Source organism: Trichophyton verrucosum (genome assembly GCF_000151505.1).
Source record: "Trichophyton verrucosum HKI 0517 chromosome Unknown contig00379_1.f1.exp, whole genome shotgun sequence".
NCBI lineage: Eukaryota > Fungi > Ascomycota > Eurotiomycetes > Onygenales > Arthrodermataceae > Trichophyton > Trichophyton verrucosum.
Genome location: NW_003315384.1, coordinates 90,640 through 110,436, shown reverse-complemented (window position 1 = coordinate 110,436; position 19,797 = coordinate 90,640). Strand labels below are relative to the sequence as shown.

Here is a 19,797-nt window from a genome sequence, read left to right as displayed (position 1 = left end):
CAAATGAAAATGATAATAGTTAATGATATTCAAAGCAGCACACTTTAGGTTCCAAAGGTATAGGTATAGTAGACGTCGTACATGCACGCTCGACGCCTACAGAGGACGCTGCTCAGGGGAGTTTCTTTTGTGACAATGTTGAAAATAGGGGCATCGTACTCGGTACTACCAACCGGCTGCATCTACCCGTCCTATCTAATAACTTCCGTCTCCTTCTCAATACCCTCCAGACTCTCTAAGATTGCACTCCCGCCCAGTACTCCGCTGGTACTAGCGATGTTCTTGGGCGTCCCACTCCAGACCTCGTGGAATTTAACAGACTCGTCACTGGACGCCACAATGATACATCCTTCTTCGGCCGTGCGTGACCACCATGTATCCCCTTCCTTGTTGGAGGCAGATGACTGGGAGTCATCGGAACTGGTATCACTTCTATTTGGGCCGTGTCCGTGATGTCCGTGAGATACAGGATCAGCAAGCTGACGAGCCATTTCGTTTGGCCCACCAGGGTAGCTAATTGCCCAAAGTGCGCGCCCACAATCTCCTGGGTTCAAACTCCCAAAGCGTTCATGTCCTGTAGCTACCGCCCAAGGGATAGCGACGACTTGCTGGCAGCTTGGCCATGCAAAGACTGCTATCCGGTAAGGATGTTCGGGAGACGCGTAGCCAAAGGTTGCAGCTATCTCGCGACGGGTTTTGCTCCATATCAAACTGGTTACCTGTGAGTGGACATTGATAACTGCTAGACATGCGCCAGAAATAGCGTGGAAAAATCGAATGCATCGATCGTTCGTGCCGCCACCCGTCGCTACAAGGGTTGGTTGCCATGGAGCAAAAGCGATTGCTTTCACCGCGGCAGCATGAGTGAATTTGTGCTTCTCTGATTCCGCCGGGATATAAATTGGTTTTGTGGAAGGTTGGTCCTCCACAGCCCCTTTGGGAGGGCTAGGGGCCCCTGTTTCCGGCGTACTCGTTCCAGCAGATAGGGTGCTGCCGCATGAATTCCCACAGTGGAAATAGGACTGAAGTAAGCATAACTTACTTGAAAGAGTAGACCCGGTACTTAAACTCCTCGCTTTTCCAGGTGAGTTGACAACGCACTCTCCGGATCCTGTCTTCTTAGTGAGTTCAACGACGTCGAAAATAAGGCAAATATTGTCGTTCCCGCCGGTGGCCAAGAATCTTCCATCGGGAGACCATGCTATACCACAAACCTGCTGGGTATGAGCCGAGATCTTTGCGAGAAGACGTATTGCACCATTCCAATTGTACCGTTTCCTCCACTTGGCATTTGTCCATTCCACGGAATAGTACCAAACCTGCCCAAACTCGTCTCCGATAGCAAGCTCCTCCACGTCAACTGAGGTCAAACCATCCCGGCTTGATGTCCTGCGTGTGGTGCATCCCTTGAAGCAGGCACTGGATGCGCCGTGCGGAAGTTTCAATTCAAACCGAGGTTCAGAGTCGAAGGTGCTCCACAAAGTGACTCGACCGCCCTGACGAGCCACGGCCAGGATACTATGTCCGCCCGTATGTGATGAGAACGACAAAGAAGTAACATAGTTCGAAGGTGGATAGTCCTTGAATGGAGGGTGCTTCACAGCTGTTCCCTCAGACCATATGTAAACTCTGTGTCCGAGGCCAACGGCAAGCACCCGAGCTGTATAGCAATACGCTAATGTAGAGCAATAGAAATCATCTCTGAGAAGAGGTGCATCAAGAACACGAAAGGGAGTTGATGGTACCGGACGAGGTGGCTTGGGACCCAGCTTCTTAGGGGAAACTGCTGAATAAGTTAGCGAGATAGCTATATTCTCATTTCACAATATGGTCAAGTCTACATGGGGAAGAGTATAGAGATCTCTCCAACACTCACACTTACGAGACTTTGAATCATCAGTTTTCCAGACATTATTGCTCCATCTGTCAGGAGAGTTAAAAGATGGAATACGCTTGTCTTGAAGCGGACTTTGTGGAGTTGAATGTAGAACCCGAGCTGCGTGGTCAACGTTTATTGCGTAAGCGAGACGTGTTTCATATGCAAGATCATCCTGTATTTGGCTTCTGTCTGTGAGAAAGTCTGCAATATAGAGAGGAGCTACAGTGCCGCTCCCAAAGAGACCCCCCCGTCCATCACACACCATATTACGAGGAGAAGGTCGGACTCCTAGGCCTCCTTGGAAGCTCCAAACCGCATAAGCTCTGGACCTATTAGTGTGCGCAATTTCACCAGGATTGGATGGATGTTCACTAAGAAGGCCATGGTTTATATAGCGAGGTAGTTGGCGAGGTGATATTCTAGGATCTCCGATTTCGACGCCTCTTTGAACGGCCTGATAAGGATATGTAAAGATATTGGCAGGGTCATGGAGCCGCCGAGAACGTTCGACCGGTGAGAGCAGAGCTGGATGTCTGGACAGCCTAAATGGTAAAGATGATGGGTTGTGCGGATCCCTGATGGGCAAAAAACGGTCTGGAGATCTCAGGGGGTTGTAAGATAGCATTGATGAGGTTGTATGAGATGCTCTAACATCTTCCGTATCCACCCCCAGTCCAAAAGACTCTTCAAGGTCCTGGATTAAAAACACATCGTTGCTAGAAATACTGCTGGCAGCTGTACGTTGGCTGCGGTGAGAGTCCGCAGGTGAAAACAAAGCCGAAGGTTCAGTGTCAGTAGGAGAAGCCGGGGTAATAAGAGGGGACTGGGTTGATTGTCTGAGAGGTTCAGCTTCTGTAGACAAGGTATTGATGTTGATAGAAGGTCTTTCTCTGGATAATAATGGTGCCTCTAGTTCGTCACTGCTTAATGGCATTCTCGCCGCCTGACAGCGTAAACAACGGGTACATTAGTACTTCATGAAAGCCGTATGTACACAAGTAAGAATACAGAGCGTTGGCTTCATCATAGCTGGACGATGAATGTTTCATGCTGGGCGGTTGTTTCGCCTCGACCAGAGCCGCCATCGTTAACAGCTTCTCGCCTTCCCTTAAAGAGAGATGTCGTTGTGTTTTCCCAAATAGGAAACTCTGACATTGCTGCTGAGTAAGTCTATTTGTATAAATGACAGGCGAAAAGGAGGGCTTCAGGGGGCTGTTACCGTCAGAAAGGCATAAACAGAAGTAGAAAGGAAAGACCATGAGGCTAGCGAGTAGAGGATCTTCATGCTCCGGTTGGCTCTCGTAGGTAGCAGTGTAATCCTAAATCCCATTTGATGTGTGCCTTTACACTCCCGGTCCCCATGCTGAGTGCAAGCAGAAGTCATTGAATGGGTATCATTCAAGTAATGCGTGTTCACTTGATGGTGGAAAAGGCATCAGAGCATTTCACAAAGGTATCGTAACAAGATGACATAACTACGCCAATGGACGAGTTTTAACTGAACAGGACACTCAAGGCTACGTAGTCAGTCATTGATGGAAGAAGATAATTTATAAAGACGATAGCTTCAAAGCTTTGATACGTTTATCCAAATTTTGCCTCAAGAGTCTTGCGCAACTCCTCCGCATGAGAGGAATACGAGGCTAAAACACCAGGACGCCGTTCACCCCTAACTCCATCCGGATATGGAGGTATTGTCCGTTGAACCAGATCCACCATTGCGTTGCATTCATCTTCGTACGTGCGAGTGAAGAGGGTTTTCCAAAGTTTGGTATAGCCATTCATCTCGCGCTTAAAAGGGGGGTCGGTATACATCCGGACAAGGTCCCAGTATTCGGGATACCACCCTGCACGTTCCCAGTCAACGATGGCGTTGATGTGGCCTGTATCATCGACTATGATATTTCTGGGTGCTAGGTCTGCATGGGCAAAATGAATAGTATGGTTGTTGCCCAAGTCATGAGGCTCACCCTTGCCCAAAGCATGATGAAACTCCTGTTCAGTATCATAAGGTCCTAGATAACGCCTTTGATAGAGACCTACGTCTAGTGCACCACCATCTGGTGCCATAATTCGATCGCCCGTCAGCTTTCGAAGTTGAGCGAGATATCCATCGATTTCGAGACAGGTAGCTTTTCTCTGACTCTCACTTAGGTCATTCCAAGCGACATTTAGAGGCTTGCCGGGTATATATTCCATCACAATATAAAAATTCTTACCCTCTTCCCTATCGACGTACCGCGCCTCAAAAACCTTTGGAACAGGAATGGTTGTTGTCTTAGCAATCAACTCCATTGCTTGCCTCTCTCCAGAATCGTCAAATTTCCGTTTTAATACACGGCTCTCATCCAAGCGAATGGGATGCATCCTTGGGATCAAAGGATATCCACATTCCTGGCCATAGCCCTCTGTTAATTGAACTTGAATTAGCATTTGAGGCTACGGTATGTATTAGAGTCCTGAGATTTGGCCATATAGTACCTTTAGGAGTAAAGGGGTCCACGGCGTCTGAATCAGCCATTGCAGAGTACGCAGGTAGCTACAACTAAAGCCTCCAGTTCTGTAAAGTGTGGGTGAGAGCTAAACATATATTAGCACCATTCTAATGATGCGTTGACAAGACACATTTTAGTTACCGAGTATGGAGTGCGGGGCACTTGCAGCACAGTTAAAATGAACACTTGGAGGGATGCCCCAGCGCTGTGAAGATTGCAATGAGATTCGGGTTAATGGTGTCTGCCGTGAAGCCTCCAATGTAACGATGCCCTAGAGAGGCGATGGTGAATAAGGATCCCTAGACTCAGCGGGATGACTTCGGGCGAACCCTCTGCGGGACGGCAGCTACCTTAAATAACCCAAAGAATGGAGAACTCTGCTTAGTCATAAATAGTTAACTTAGTTAGCAAGGGGCGGACTGCAACCAATCATGTAACGAACAAAACGTAACAAGGAGGATCCCGAGGTGTTCTATTAATATCGAATGGATATCTCCCGCTCAGGTTCCTTTTCATTCCATGTACTCTGTACCCGGCGCCTATAAGCTCCCGCTCCTTGAAGTTGAACAGTTGCCTGAACTTCTCATTCCGCTCTAGCAACCATCAGGTCAGCGATTCGCCGAGCCTGCTTGTCCTAGACCTTGTAAACTTGTTTCACGGCTGGCTAACTTCCAATAACTTAGGCTAATCAATAACAGCACGTCTACGCAGTTAGGCAGAGAACCCATGGGCCGTCCACTGTGTCTTCCATCGGAACTGTCCGCTACTAAAATGGGACGGCGCATTCTCTTTGTTCAATCCTTGAGCGTTATGGCGACAATCACATCGAACGCGTGTCTCCACGCATGGATTTACCAACTCCGCCCCCAAAACTGCATCCACTAAGCGCCCAGCCAACATTTACATGAAATGATCATGCATGGGACAGAGTATACCCACAGGATTCTAAGCTTGATTAGGCAGTTCCAGCAACCCCTAAGAGGGCTGCAACTCCGAGCTGCCAATCCCCGCTCGTTTGATGACAATCATGAGATGGGTGGCAGCCTTCTGAAATGCTCGACCCTGCCATATCTGATGCTACTAACACAATATTGAATGGGTACCTAAAGAGGTGAGTAAAGGAATAGGATTCTCTACTGTGTAATTCCCTCGATTTTCAAAATAAATCACCTGTTAACGCGAAATTTTATAGGATAAGCCATACCCATATGGTCGTGCGAGATGTAGGTTCCCCAAACACTACAATGGCGAGCTGTATCGATATTCCGTACGCAGGGACGCAGGTTCATTTAGGACAGCTTCTAAGCGCCGAATCTGCCTCTTTTACTCTATTTGCGTCTAGCAGATTTTGATACGGTGAACCCTTGCCAGCCGTTCATGTGGGATAGTGTCCTATTGGACACTTCTGTTGGTCGGGATTGCAGTTACGGGATCAGAGTGTTGCATCTATACCGAGACTTATACCCAATAGGTGTTATCATTGGTAGCATCATGGCCTAACCGCCAGCTATGCATGTCTATATTCATCTTGCCCCGTTAGTTTCACTCGCAGAGACATTCGGGCCATTTACTGGTTGTAAGTTATTGTTAGTAACAATTCCTTGTGAAGTTCGCATCCCTTACTAACCCCCAGACCTGGATCGTTCTTGCTGGCTGGGAAAGAGATAAAAGGAAGCACAATTCCCACTGCGATGGAATTTCTCAACAGCCAGAATTCCAAGCCAGCAATACCATCTTATTTCATCATACTTCCCTACGAACAACCTACGGACTGCAACCAAGGACTGGGTTGCTTGACTCCCAAATTTTACACCCGGTCTCCTCGTTTTAAGGCATACATTCGCTTGTCAAACCTCCCACAAACTCTCAGTTGAGCCTCTAAACCTTGTGGCCATCACAACTCTATTGTCTTCCGAACTACTATCCCTTTTCAGTTCACTACAATGAACAATCTCAATATCCAACTTCTAGGCTGGCCCGGGTCGAAGGGAAAAGATGACAAGCTTCACCGCCATGTCGCACTTCTCGTCTTTAATCCAGTCAACGAAAGGGGAGACTTAGTCCACGTGAGGGGTACATCGGGTACCTTTGAAGCAGTTTGTTTGGAAGGATACGATCCTCTTACCAGTAATAATCTTCTTTATCGCAAACATATCTGTCGAGTTTCGAAGCCCCGAGAAGAAGTTCGCAATATCTGCCTATACACTCCTGTTAACAACCGCGAAAATGGATGGAATTGCCAGAACTTTGTGGGTGATATGTTAAATCGATTGGTGGACCATGGGGTGATAACCACGGCGGATAAGGACGCTGCGATCGACCATATGACCGATTTCATACTCCAGGGGGTGGACCAGGATAAGTGCTAGTGAAATATTGCTGAGTTGATTGCTGATAGGTTGCAGAGGAGAGGAGAGGAGAGGAGAGGGGCCTTTTCATGTCGTTTTGATTTCTATTGGTTTGTCTAGTTAGTGGTGTTAAGACTAGTGTACTTACCGTGGAAGCATTTCAAGTTATGGTGTAGCTATCGGCAAACTACCTTCTTCCCCAAAGTTTGCTAGAGAGAGCATCATGTTTCCTACATAGGGCTGGGTTGTGGTACAAAAACAAAAATGTAACTTTTCTTTTGACCAACTCAACTTTAGCTAGTTAGTTCTAGAAGTGAACCAATGAAAATTTATCTATTTTAGTATTGGTTAGTTAAATGTTAAAATTTACCCAATTAAACTTGTAGATAGAAAACTTTTTTGATAAGGTTGCAGCGAATAACATTCCCGCAAAGCTGGTTCGTTACTAATAAATCGAGGATCAACAACGAGATAGAACGAACTTCACGGCATAAAGAAAAGTCGCAAAGGAAAAGAAGAAGATAACGTGTTGGGGTTAATAATAAAGGAACCAATATTCATTGATACGTGTACTCAGATATTCATAAACATGTCAAGCGTAAGTAGTGTGCCACTGCCGTGTGTCTTTCGTGTACATGATATTAATTTTTATATAGCATGGAGTTCTGCGGCAACCTGCAGCAAACCAGAGAACAGAGGCGCAGCGGCAAGCTGAGCTCACAGCTATCACTGAGTACCAAGCACTCGACACACTGGTACTTCAAAAGGTGTTTCTTTTTGCCATGTACTCTCTCTCTTGAGAGAAGTCAAGCTGATTACAGGGAAATAGAAAGCGAAGGGTGAATTCTCAAAGGAAGCATTTGACAAGACCTCCGAACTGCTTCTAAAAAATGCAGAATACTATACCGTATGGAACTACAGACGCATGATATTGCAGTCAATGTTTTCAGAGGACTCCACTCAGGAAGGACAGCCGACCGACCATACTCAGCAGCTTATCCAGCAGGACCTGGGTTTTCTTGTGCCACTGCTACAGAAGAATCCGAAATGTTATTGGATATGGAATCACCGTCTATGGCTTCTACAACAAGCCACTGAACGCCTAAGTTCTGCTGTTTCGCGCAAGTTTTGGGAAACCGAGCTTGGTTTGGTAGGGAAAATGCTTAATAAGGATGGACGGAATTTTCATGGCTGGGGATACCGACGGGCGGTGATCGATGCACTTGAAAATATACCTGATGGACCATCCGAAGCTACGGGGAAGGAAGCCCCAAAATCTATGACCCAGGATGAGCTGGATTATACCATGAAAATGATTGGAACCAACCTATCGAATTTCTCCGCATGGCACAACAGGTCTAGATTGATTCTCAAGGTCTTAGACGAAAGTGCAGCTGATGATGAAAAGAGAAAGAAGACTCTTGATAACGGTTTGCCTCCCTTTTATCTTCCCACTGTATCAAAGTGCATGACGTCTAACAATATACAGAGCTGAGCCTCATTCATCGTGCATTAATCGACCCATATGACCAATCAATTTGGTTCTATCACCAGTACTTAATGTGCGTCTGCGACATAGAACTTTCTCCTCAGACAATGGCGCCGAACCTGACTACCAAAGACCGTCTGCAGTATCTGGAGCAAGAAATTGAAGCTATCGAAGATATACTGGAGGATACTAACGACTGTAAATGGGTATATCAAGCGCTGATCACCTACACTTTACTTGCTGCTAAAATTAACAAACATGTCGATGACGTGCAGCAACAAAGGATATCAACATGGCTCAGCGAATTGATGCGACTGGACCCATTGAGAAAAGGTCGATGGGACGATCTCAAGGAGTCCTTAGCTACGCCAGATGCGTTAATATCAAAGCATTGAGATAGACTTGGTGAAGGAATATGTAATTGAAACCCCTTTGCATATAACGCTGAATTCGCTTTGAACCGAACGTTCTCTGTGGCCGCTTTGCGTATGCAGTCTTTAAGAATTGGCTTCTTTGACCGTGTTATATGCCTCCCGGCTATGGCGATTTGTTGACTGCGGTTGCCGCAGGCTAAATATCTGCTACGAGCCCTTTGTCAGCGGAACTGGGCCTTGAAGACACCAACACTGTGCCGTCCAGGTGGAAGTTCCAAGGGATTTTATGGGCGTTATTGACATGAAATAGAAAGCTACCCATCATATAAAAATGTTCCCCGAGAAAATATGAATAACAGAAAGTCAAGTCCTGCTATGAATGCATCGACCTTGTAGTATCGGAAGCCAAAACTTGCTCACGAGACCCGCCACCTGCAGCCTCCCTTGGAGGGAAGATTCGGAGATCCTGGTCGTTATTGAGTGAAGAGAGGTTGGATAGGTCTCGCTGGCCTTAGGATAGGTGAATCTACAAACAGAGCTCGCCACTCCGCACATTCATGATAGAAGCTGATAGGGACTACCGTTAGCCTCTAACTACTTACCAGATAACGAAGATAGGATGCATTGGAGGCCTATGACAGATCAGATAGCTGGTATATATATTTCATATATCATAACCCCTGGACCATGGTGCCAGGTATCCCGGCTTCCCGGTATACGGGGCATCTGTAGAAATCGGCAGATCCCAAGACGATCCTCCCTGAGAGAATGAACACGGGCATCAATCTGTAACAATTGTCCTTTGGCTGCAGTGACCCCTAGACGACCTGTGAAGAGCCGTCTGTTGCATCTTCACCCGTGTCCCACACAACCGAGTGCCAGATGCGAGTGGTGTCCTTTCGCTAAATTCACCGGCCGCCAGTGAGCCAGTCAAGGATCATTAAGCGTCACCGAAGTAAATTGAGTTGAATGGTGAAACACGCCTGAAGATGCGCTTGACGCAGCCAAGGGGTTTCGACTGGGCCACAGGATCCAACCAGCCCGTCCGCCTGCCCCAGAAGTCGGGGGATCGATCATAAAAAAGAGATAACCTGTGTATCCGAGAGTGCGTAATCACCCCTTGTCCTCGCTGGCAATAGCAAAAATAACTCGGCTGTGACGAGCGAGACGCAGAATATCAGTCAAAATCATCGACCAAGAGGAGAGAGAAAAATTAAGACATCTTATTTCTTATTATTTTTTTTTTGATAGATGTTGGAACGTGACCCCGGGAGATAAGATCATCAGCCTCTTCCCTTTTAGGCAAACATCATCGCCAAATTCAACTCCGACCAAAAAATAAAAAAAATTAGGACAACCGTCAGCCAACCTGGTATTTATTTGATATATTACGCGACCTCGACAACCCTGCCGTATATCGACCCCGAATTTCCTCCACCCATCTTCCGAAGTGTAACGTTACGTGTTGTCCCAACTGGCTAGGGAAAAAGGTGGTTTCAAGTCGGACCGTGGACCCCAAAGACGCTGCAATTCTCCGCTGCAATTCAACCTCCTCCCTCTTGTCTGGGGATTCCATATGACGATAATTATACACTATGGTTGTTAGTCCGGAGAATACTGACTATGAAGCGGTAGGCAATTCCCCTTCTCATCAGTGCTCTCTGAACTTTGCCCTGCAGCAGCAGCCTTGGGACACGGAGGACTCACGTAACTATCATTAGGACACCTTTGAAGACGCCCGAGATACAGCACAAGACAGCGATAACCCAAGCTCCTCCAAGCCTCCTCGGTCTCTAACAGATAGACGGCCTTCCAGCAGCTCTGCAAGGTCTCCTTCCACTCCCATAGCGACTGAAGTTCCTCCGTTACCTGTACCGTCTTCTGAGGTCGAGGAAGATGGACAGAGCTCCGTTATAACCTCACCCGTATCACAAGTGGGAGAGGATACACCTAGGAAACAGAGACGGCCAAAGTCACCGCTGCTGACTACCCATCGGCTGTCATCTTCCTCTCTCGACGACGTTAACCTCTCAAATTCAAAAGAGGACGAGGAGACCAACGGCACGGGATCTCCCCTGTCTCCTGACCAACACTCGGATGCTCCTCCAGCACTTCCGTCTAAAGATTCACCACCTAGCCAAACCCGTCTACAAGGCCTATCAGCTTCAGTCCCCTCTGTTCCTTGGGGTGCGCCGCCCGCCACAAAAGCTCTTCCTCCAGCTCCTCCAAATGCTCCAGCTCCCCCGTCAAGAAAGCTCACCAGTCCGTTTTCCTGGCTTTCTAGAGGAAATACAAAGGATAGCAAGAACTCATCGTCTACGAATGGAGCTAGGAGGAATACAGGAGCCTCTGTGTCTACAATCATGAGCAACTCAGAACGCCTCGGGAGACTCCATGAAGGAAGCGATGGAGAAACCGGAAGTTTGGACTCCCGAGGCCAGGTACGGAATAGTTTGAAAGATCAATTCAAGCTGCTGAGGCTGCAGGATGAAGGTGTTCCTGTTGGAACCGACGACCAGGCTAGCATTGGGTCGGGGGAAGGGAAAGGATCTCGCTCCTCTGTTGGCATCCCAGGGTTAGACGCAGGCGAAGCTGCTACTTCGGCTGCTCCCTTACCGTCTCCAATAGCAACGTCTCCGCTTCCCTCCACAGTCAACCCGGAGCTACCTCCCGGAACGGTATCCGGCTTTTCAGCATCTGCTACAGATGCCTCAGCGCCGGTCGACTGGGAGCTCTGGCAACAAGTTGTGAATAATGGTCCTGAAGCATTAGCCGGGGAAAACTCGGAGAAATTGAATGCTGCGATCAAACGAGGTATACCACAGACAATTCGTGGTGTAATATGGCAGGTACTTGCGGATAGTAGGAATCCTGAGTTAGAGCATGTCTACCGGGAGCTTTGTGCGCGCGGTACAGACAAGGATCCGAGCCGGTCACTCAGCTCGACGTCCATAGTATCTATCAACGGAAATTCTGCCGGAAGCCCGAAGGAAAGGGAGTCCATCTCCTCTTCCCGTTCCTCAATACGCTCTGATAGCTCTACCCAGGCTACCAGCTCCATTCATGGGATTGCTACTGGATCTGCGTCAGAAAAGGACTCTGACTCAGTAGCAAAGGCAAAAGCTGCCCTAGAAGCTGAGCGCAAGAGACGGTCAAAAGAAGATGCAGCTGCCTTGCAAAAGCTGGAGAAGCAAATCCGCCGAGACCTCGGGTCCCGCACAAGCTATTCAAAGTATTTCATGTCCCAACGCAATCAGGAAGGCTTGTTCAATATTTGTAAAGCCTATGCTCTATACGATTCAGGTGTTGGCTATGCTCAAGGGATGAACTTCATTGCTATGCCGCTCCTGTTCAATGTAAGTGAACTTGTTTCAACCCTTGCTACGATTCCAACTAACATTAACCTTATGCAGATGGATGACGGTGAGGCATTCACCCTTATGGTAAAGCTTATGAACAAGTATGGGATGCGAAACATGTTCATTCAGGACATGCCAGGCCTCCATCTCCACCTCTACCAATTTGAGCGTCTGCTAGAAGACCTACAACCTGCACTTGCTTGCCACCTGCATAGACGAGGCGTTTCCCCGGGGCTCTATGCGACGCAGTGGTTCCTCACTCTCTTTGCTTATCGTTTCCCGCTCCAACTTGTTCTTCGCATATACGATCTGATATTCGAAGAGGGCCTTGAAAGCACCATCTTACGATTTGCTGTCGCAATCATGCAACGAAATGTAGAAACACTTCTTGCTATGAATGATATGACCACCTTGACCAACTTTGTCAAGGAAAAACTATTTGACGTATACATCGATCAGCAGCCAACTCCTAGCTCGATTCTTGAATCTGGGTTCTTTGGCAGCTCAGGGGCAAATGATAAGGAAATCTACCGTGCAGATATCATGGTGGACGATGCTTGTGCCATTCCCCTGACACCCGAGATGATAAAGACTTACACAGAAGAGTGGGAACAGAAGACCCGTGCGGAGAAAGAGCTTGCGGATGAGCTAGAGAACTATAAACATACCATCGCTACTCAAGCCAGCCGAATCCGCTCTTTGGAAGAGCATGCAGAAAAGTCAGACAAGGAACATGTTCAGATAGCATCTGAGCTTGTTCGGGTCAAAGTCGAGAACGAAGAACTCAAAGATATGAATGAGAGCATGAAAGTTGAGGTAGTAGAACTCAAGGCCGTGATAGACAAACAGCCTGCAGAGCTTGAAGAGAAACTTCGGACCGAAATGGACCGTATAATGCAGCGAAATATCGAGGTACAAAATGAGAACCGGTCCATGGAGGAGCAAATGGCAGAGATGGAAAAAGATTTGGTCGAGACAAAGATGAAATGGGCAGAGGTACGTATCATCGTATAACTTTCTTTCCACGCGGGTTCCTGCGAGGAAAAAAAGCAAAAGAAGAGAAAAAGAAAAGAAGGAGGGAAAAAGAACAAATTCCCTTGGACCGTTAAGCATTGCGTAGTTAACTGACTTTTTGGTTTTCAAACGTCTAGCTATCGCAAAGCCATGAGGCGCTGCAGCAGAAGCTCGGAGATTTACGCAAGACACTGAATCAATAATAGACTTCAATTGCCGTCTCCGCTCGATTTAACTGAACTTCGGTTTAGCCTTGATACCAAGAGTTCACTGTGTATACCTCGATTCACCATCCATCCCCAGTGTTGGCGATGCAGAGTATAGACATGTATTGTTCCATTATGTCTTTGGAAACACAGCCCAGACTGTATTCTGCTAGCTATCTCTATCTCACTATCCGGATTTCCTCGGGGCATATCTACTTCGAATGTATCTTCCCCCCCCTTTATCTTTGTATGTATATGGGTTGGGTTACCCTTTTTAGCGTGTCCGTTGATCAATTTCTCGCATGGCATAGACTCCGCTGCTCCAGGTTTATCCCCTTGTGTTCCGAGTTGACTTACCGGGATTGACGGCACCGATAGACCTATTTCCCCCCGGTTGCTTATTGTTGAAGACTTAATAGAGGTATTATTGACTACCATCGGCTGTGGCTACTTATTCCAGGCATGCCTTTGCTCATCCGATGTGAGATACTACTTCCACATGAAATAGACTAGGACAATGCTCTCTCACCGATAGTTACTGCACGAGCATGACTTTCTTCAGGTTGTCGTCGGCGGAGAAGCCATGGAGGCGTCTAGGTTTCGGGTTGGTTATCCTAATAATACACTCAGACAGCGACAAGGAACCCCGGGCCAATATTATGTATATTATTTACAGGGCCACACGCTGCAATAATAAAATAGGGGTTAAGACACCCTCACTCCGTATCTCCGAAGGACTACGACGCTGGTCTCTCTGCGCAACGCTGTCCAACCTTCTCTCTCGCTAATTCCCATTTGCTGAGCCAAAGCGAGTGTAGCGTCCGTACTGGCACGGAGAGTCCGGAATCTCCACAGGAAGCATCAGAGCACACTTTAAACATCATCGTATCCGTATGTCTATTTCTAATCATGAATCTGAAGTAACGCTGTACGCTTTATCTATTTTTTTTCTGCACCATACCCGGACATAACTGGACAAATTAACCATAACCCGAAGGGCAAGTGGCCCGATAACTCGAAGAATCAGGTATTCTGTGAGCAAATTCATACTCATAAGGTGACATTAAGAGAGCTAATTAATTGCAGAAAACTGGGAGAGAGTGGAATGGATTATCGGCATCAGACGAAGAGCGAAGGTTGCCTGATCAAAGGTTACCTGATCAAAGGTTACCTCGTAAAGCCTGTTCTCGTTCGAAAGCCTCAAAGAGTGCCTTGAAGTTGCCAGCTCCGAATCCGTCAAAATTGTTCCGTTGAATGACTTCGATGAAAACCGTGGGCCTATCAGCGACATGTTTGGCGAAGATTTGAAGGAGGTATCCGCGTTCATCAAAATCAACTAGGATGTTTTGCTCTTTAAGGGCTTCAATGTCTTCGTTAAGGGTCATGCCGGCCTGCGCTAGGCGGTCGCGTATGGCGTCGTAGTACCCGCTTGGGACGGAGATGAACTTAACCCCCCGTTCACGAAGAGTGGTGATTGCCTTGAGGATATCGTTTGTTAGAAAGGCAATGTGCTGTACTCCAGCCCCATTGTAATAATCGACAAATCTAGAAACAGCGAGTGTAAGCAACAAACTAATAGGCGCATGGAAAGCGACGAGCGTACTCTTCGATCTGAGATTTCTTCATGCCCTCAGCAGGTTCATTAAGGGGCATTTTTATGATCTCATTTGGGGAAGCTATAACAACCGAGCGCATGGCAGAATAATCCGAACACATGGCCTTATCATCCACGCTCCAGTAGCGGTGGAATTCAAGGCACTTTTCATAGCTAGTTTCAACCCACATTAACTACCGATCCGCAGCTACGGCAGGTCAACTAGCAGAGTACGTGGTACTTACAAGCTGACGGTAGGATCAAGCCCATCCCAGGGTTGGTTTCCCACACAGTGATCAATATTTATGAAATCAACCTGTGGAAGGTAACGTTCAATTGGATCGTTCTCATCAACCGGCTGAAATCCGGGCATGAAGCAGCCCTTGTAGTTTCTGCGATTAACGAGTGTGTGGGTTGTATCTCCATATGATCCAATTGTGCAGGTTTGGATCACTCCATTTCCCGCGTCCTTGATAGTAGTCGGTTGATGCACAGCTTGACCCCCTGCAGCAATTGCCTTGTCGAAAATGGGTTTGACATCTGCGCTGACTCGGAATGCAATATCCTTGACCCCGTCTCCGTGCTTCAAGAGGTGATCCTGTATTTCCTGGAGTTGTTGCTTTTCCTCCGAGGTCGTTTTGTAATCCAGCTTGTTGCAAGGGAAAGAAATTATTGGTGAAATGAAGACAAATATCACGTCTCCGTTTTTTATAACATGGCCAGCAATGTGATTTGAGCCATTCTCTGGCCCTTTGTAGGCAATTGATTTGAAGCCCCAACGAGTGATATAATAAGATGCGGCCTGTTTGGCGTTGCCAACATACCAAAGAATATGGTCGAAACCCAGATACTCCGGTCCCAGCTGGCTAGGGACAATATCTTCTTGAGGAGGGATAAAAGTCATAGTAATGGAGTTTTGTATCTTCTGATGAAGTGTCGTCAAGAAGGTTGGAGAAAAAGAATAAATGGTTGGTATCAGTTCAGGTCTGTGTTGTGTGTGTATGAAGTCAGTCTATATAAGGTATAACGGAGTTATTTGATGGAGAGATCGAAATTGCCACCTCCTTGCATATAAACAAATGCCAAGCCCACACCTAGTGTCGATGATCCTTTTTTTTTTTCATTTGCACGTCAATAATACCGTCGGCTGAAGAGATCCGTATTATAGTTAGTGTCAAGGACTGCGTTCTAGCTAACACGCACACTAAAAGCATCAGTACATTGGTGTGGCTAGGACAGGGATTGCAGGCTAGTTAGGACAGGGGGCTATAGTTGTTCCATGATTCTGTCATACCTTGAAAAAAGCACATGAAAACTGAAAATCTTTTTAGTTTCTTATTTTTTTTTTTTCTTTTCTTTTCCTGCTAGCCATAACTAACGTTTGAAGCATGATGCTTATACACCTCAACTCTAACATGCCAATGGCAAAAGGCTGACTCCGTGTGTAACGAATGTATCCAGGCGACGGGAACTGAGATCAGCCCTAGCATGATTCAGTTTCGGCTGATTTTCACTAGCCATTGGTAATCTTGCAGTTAACGACGGGGAGCATATATAACCTCTGTGGCCGAGCTTGAGTAACTGCACTCGTTTATGTGACTCTGCTTCTATACATTCAAGGTAATGACCACTTATGCAGGCGGGGTCCCGAATAATTTCTGCTCCATATTGGTGATCGCGTAAGAGGAGTGAAAAGTGCGTACGAAGCGCAGGAATTAAAGGGAAACGGCTGGTTCTGCATGCAAGATTTCAAAGTGAAAAGATAGCTAGTCAGCCATGACTGTTGAAAATGTCAATGACTGCTCATTTACCTTCGTCTGTCCACCCTGTGTGGGGTATACTGTTTGTGTAAATCCTCCACACGCGACATTCAGGTCAATTTTCTGCGCTATAATTGATACCAACTACAAACCGTGTCGGAACGGCTGGAATTCAAAACCCCTCATTGGTGATAGGCTCAGGTCGAGAGGAGAACATTATCTTGTATTTTATGATCTCCACGATCTCTAGCTGATCCGGGGTGGGTAGGATATAGCCATCCTGCGCCACAGATTGTGAACTCATAGCATCGCGACCTGTCGATTTTCGCCTTTGGATGACCGCTATAGGCTTCGGTAGTTTTTTAACTTCGCCTGTTAGACGTTGATGTTGTCCAACAGTAAGATACACACGCTTCATCCAACCTCTGTCAGATGGGTCGGCAGCTGGGTCGTAGTCTGCGAATATGATCCGGCCAATCGGTGTCTCGACTTTGCATGTATGCTGTGAGACATCAGGTATAGTATCTTGCATCGCGTGGTCATCGCTCTCTGGGAGATTAATGGTCCCCTGGAGCTCTAGAATGGCTAAACCGGATGGCGTCTGGAGGAGCTGGGGCAGCGGGTTGGTGACCGTCTCTGTCGAGCACCCATTCCTATTGCTAGATAGAGATATATGGAGTGGAACTGTGGGCATGTCGCTTATGAATATCAAATAGCTCTCCACTTCTTGCTGGAGTTTATATTTACCCTGGAGTTGATACCGTGGAGGAGGTTGTTTTTGTGTCGGCGGTGGTAGAAAATATTCCACCGTTTGGCTAACTAGTTAGTTCGCGAGGTTAACTAGTTAACTCTTACACACAGTCATGTGATCGTCTCCTGACGGGAGCCCTCCCATCAATATCTAGATCTTATTCAATTCTATGCCATGTTCTACACAGTAGAGCATCAGAGAGTATTCTGCTGAAATGGTTACATCTGAATAATAAGCTAGGCTTTTAAAAGATAGGTTGCTTGCTATACTAATTAGGCTAAGGAAATGGTGTCGGCCCCAGGGTTTATTGAACTGCAAAGAAAGGCAGGAAAAGAGCTACGAAGAAAAGAAAAGAGAGAAAGAAGGGCAGTTTAAGGTATATTCTCTTTGGAGAGCTCCATGAGCCTTCACAGCTCTCCTACAATTTCTGTATTGACTCGGAGGGTTCCTAAAAAAGTGAAGCTAAATGTAACTCCTTATCAATACTATGAAAATTCAGCCTGTACCAGTAGACCTATCATTCAATCAAATCCCCTTTGGTAGCTATATCAGGTGAATCAGTTAAACTGGCTGTAGCTATCTTAGCTTATCAAACGCTAACTAGGGACCCAATATACATATTGACATGAAGAAGTTACCACTACACATATGTGAAGATAACGCATCCTAAGCAAAGAGGTAAGCTCTATCTACAAGGGAAAGAATGGCACAAGCTCTGAAGATAGAATGAAACTAACAGTTGTGATAGAAACACCCTTACCCTAGGCTATCTAGCTATATTAACCACCCCCAGCAATCCAGCTTAAGAAGAGAGGAACAACTGGCTATAACACCTTACTATATTACCTTAGAGATGTCCCATACTACTTCGAAGACATGGGTTTCAGAAGAGACCAGAGAGTATGAGGCCTGGATCAGAGTCCGTGACAGTATGTCATATGTCGCGCCGAGATCACCATTTGTGCCAACAACATTCAAAGAATGGCTGGTCCTTAGGCTTTTGAAAAAGATGGAGGATAAGCACAAGATAGCCCAGTCACTTGCTATCAAGCAGCAAAAACTCAGCAAGACAGCCACGAAGACGGACAAACTGTTCAGAGGAAGGAGGTTAAGGGACCGGCTCGGTCTGGTACTGGCAGCCGAAACAATATGGGGGCCCTTATCTGATCCAGGCAGTGGACGCCAGAACGCGTATTGGCCTTCCCGCGATGAGTTCAAACACGAAGGCGATGACAGGTGCCGATCTGGATACTCCAGATTCCCACCTTTGCCGAGAGTTCTAGCGAACGAGACTGTGAATTGGAAGCAGCGAAAACCAATTGCGCAATATGAATTTGACAAAGTTGGAAAGGTGAAGACGAAGGACGACAACCACGCGACCGAGATCAGCATTGCAATCGCCGTTAGATATATTGGCAAATCATTCATCCGCGACTTAGATTTTGGAAAGATCTGATCGGTTTGAATAGGATCGCGTCCATGTCTGCCTAGAACGACAGCACTCATATCAATATCAACGTGGCATAGCGTTACTGCATCTGTCTTCTAGATTTTTCAAGCCCAGGATAACATCATCCCTTAGAGCATTGCCTGCCCCTGTTGCGTTCAGTTTTCCATACCGGAGATCACTTAATTCCCCCACGGTGGCTGCAATTTGACTAGCGAGCTCTGACGTTTCAGAATCAAGGGACTGTATATTGGATTGCATGGCACCGCAGGCCCTTTCCATGTCAACCAAAAGCGTCTTTAGAGTGTGGCGATCTTCGGGCCTGGTTACAAGCCCGTCCTGCTGGCCAAATAGTTGGATATCCATATCAGCCTCAGTTTTATCGCCGCGGGACATATTGGTCACTCCTGAGTCTAGCTGAGCATTCCTCAGTTCTTCCTTCTGTTTCTCTCCGTTTTTGATTTCTCTTTGAATGTTTCCTTGGACCAAATCGATATCCTGGGCACGAAGGTATTGCAAGTCACGATACAGCGTCCTAATCTGCGGGTGAGATTGTAACCGTCTCGGAAACAGCTTCGTAAACTGTTCAAGTGATAGAACCGTGGGTAAAGGAGAAGGAGATAACAAAAAGTTTGTGAGAATGGACTCCTCGGACGGTGCCATGGTATAAATTGAATGTATGGATGATTGCGTTGGGTATTGATCGCACTTCCTCCCCAAGGAACGGAGTCTACCAGGGCTTGAATGGATTTAGGCCTATTTCGTATCTAAACGAGAGTCCATCTTTGCGTTCTCTAAGTTGCTAATTTGAATTAATTCGTGGCGTTCTTTTTATTATTTCAAAAGACTTTCTTTTTGATATGTAACTTGCTGAAGTCACAAACCTTGGTCGTCGCGTCGCGATTTCCACGTGACTGGCGTAGTTACAGCCTAGAACCTATCTTTATGCAGCGAAGAAAGCATGAATACGGTAATATTTCGAATACTTAACACATGCGTAATTTTCACCTATTTCGTCTCTTCGCAACACCGGTGAAAGGGACACAATCAGTGATACCAAACACCCCTGGACGCAGCAAAT

At 46.7% G+C, this 19,797-nt stretch overlaps 8 protein-coding genes across 8 annotated transcripts; 3 read left to right on the top strand and 5 right to left on the bottom strand.

Moving 5' to 3' along the window:
* Positions 1-191: 191 nt before the first annotated feature.
* TRV_05000 (cell cycle regulatory protein, putative) lies at positions 192-2,813 on the bottom strand (the record flags this gene model as incomplete). Its single annotated transcript, XM_003020878.1, has 2 exons — positions 192-1,807; positions 1,883-2,813. 2 exons carry the CDS (start codon positions 2,811-2,813, stop codon positions 192-194), a joined length of 2,547 nt encoding a protein of 848 aa, XP_003020924.1.
* Positions 2,814-3,463: 650 nt separating this feature from the next.
* TRV_04999 (uncharacterized protein) lies at positions 3,464-4,246 on the bottom strand (the record flags this gene model as incomplete). Its single annotated transcript, XM_003020877.1, has 1 exon — positions 3,464-4,246. One exon carries the CDS (start codon positions 4,244-4,246, stop codon positions 3,464-3,466), a length of 783 nt encoding a protein of 260 aa, XP_003020923.1.
* A 3,065-nt stretch (positions 4,247-7,311) lies between these two features.
* Positions 7,312-8,606, top strand: TRV_04998 (geranylgeranyl transferae type II alpha subunit, putative; the record flags this gene model as incomplete). The annotated part of the gene is made up of 4 exons (XM_003020876.1): positions 7,312-7,320; positions 7,379-7,489; positions 7,552-8,152; positions 8,302-8,606. 4 exons carry the CDS (start codon positions 7,312-7,314, stop codon positions 8,604-8,606), a joined length of 1,026 nt encoding a protein of 341 aa, XP_003020922.1.
* Positions 8,607-10,180: 1,574 nt separating this feature from the next.
* TRV_04997 (uncharacterized protein) lies at positions 10,181-12,958 on the top strand (the record flags this gene model as incomplete). The annotated part of the gene is made up of 2 exons (XM_003020875.1): positions 10,181-10,216; positions 10,307-12,958. The coding sequence occupies 2 exons, from the start codon at positions 10,181-10,183 to the stop codon at positions 12,956-12,958; spliced, it is 2,688 nt and encodes an 895-aa protein (XP_003020921.1).
* A 1,366-nt stretch (positions 12,959-14,324) lies between these two features.
* TRV_04996 (uncharacterized protein) lies at positions 14,325-15,662 on the bottom strand (the record flags this gene model as incomplete). The annotated part of the gene is made up of 3 exons (XM_003020874.1): positions 14,325-14,709; positions 14,768-14,932; positions 15,004-15,662. The coding sequence occupies 3 exons, from the start codon at positions 15,660-15,662 to the stop codon at positions 14,325-14,327; spliced, it is 1,209 nt and encodes a 402-aa protein (XP_003020920.1).
* A 1,028-nt stretch (positions 15,663-16,690) lies between these two features.
* TRV_04995 (sister chromatid cohesion protein Ctf8, putative) lies at positions 16,691-17,212 on the bottom strand (the record flags this gene model as incomplete). Its single annotated transcript, XM_003020873.1, has 1 exon — positions 16,691-17,212. One exon carries the CDS (start codon positions 17,210-17,212, stop codon positions 16,691-16,693), a length of 522 nt encoding a protein of 173 aa, XP_003020919.1.
* Positions 17,213-18,122: 910 nt separating this feature from the next.
* On the top strand, positions 18,123-18,725 carry TRV_04994 (uncharacterized protein; the record flags this gene model as incomplete). The annotated part of the gene is made up of 1 exon (XM_003020872.1): positions 18,123-18,725. The coding sequence occupies one exon, from the start codon at positions 18,123-18,125 to the stop codon at positions 18,723-18,725; it is 603 nt and encodes a 200-aa protein (XP_003020918.1).
* Positions 18,726-18,782: 57 nt separating this feature from the next.
* On the bottom strand, positions 18,783-19,379 carry TRV_04993 (uncharacterized protein; the record flags this gene model as incomplete). The annotated part of the gene is made up of 1 exon (XM_003020871.1): positions 18,783-19,379. One exon carries the CDS (start codon positions 19,377-19,379, stop codon positions 18,783-18,785), a length of 597 nt encoding a protein of 198 aa, XP_003020917.1.
* Positions 19,380-19,797: the final 418 nt, after the last annotated feature.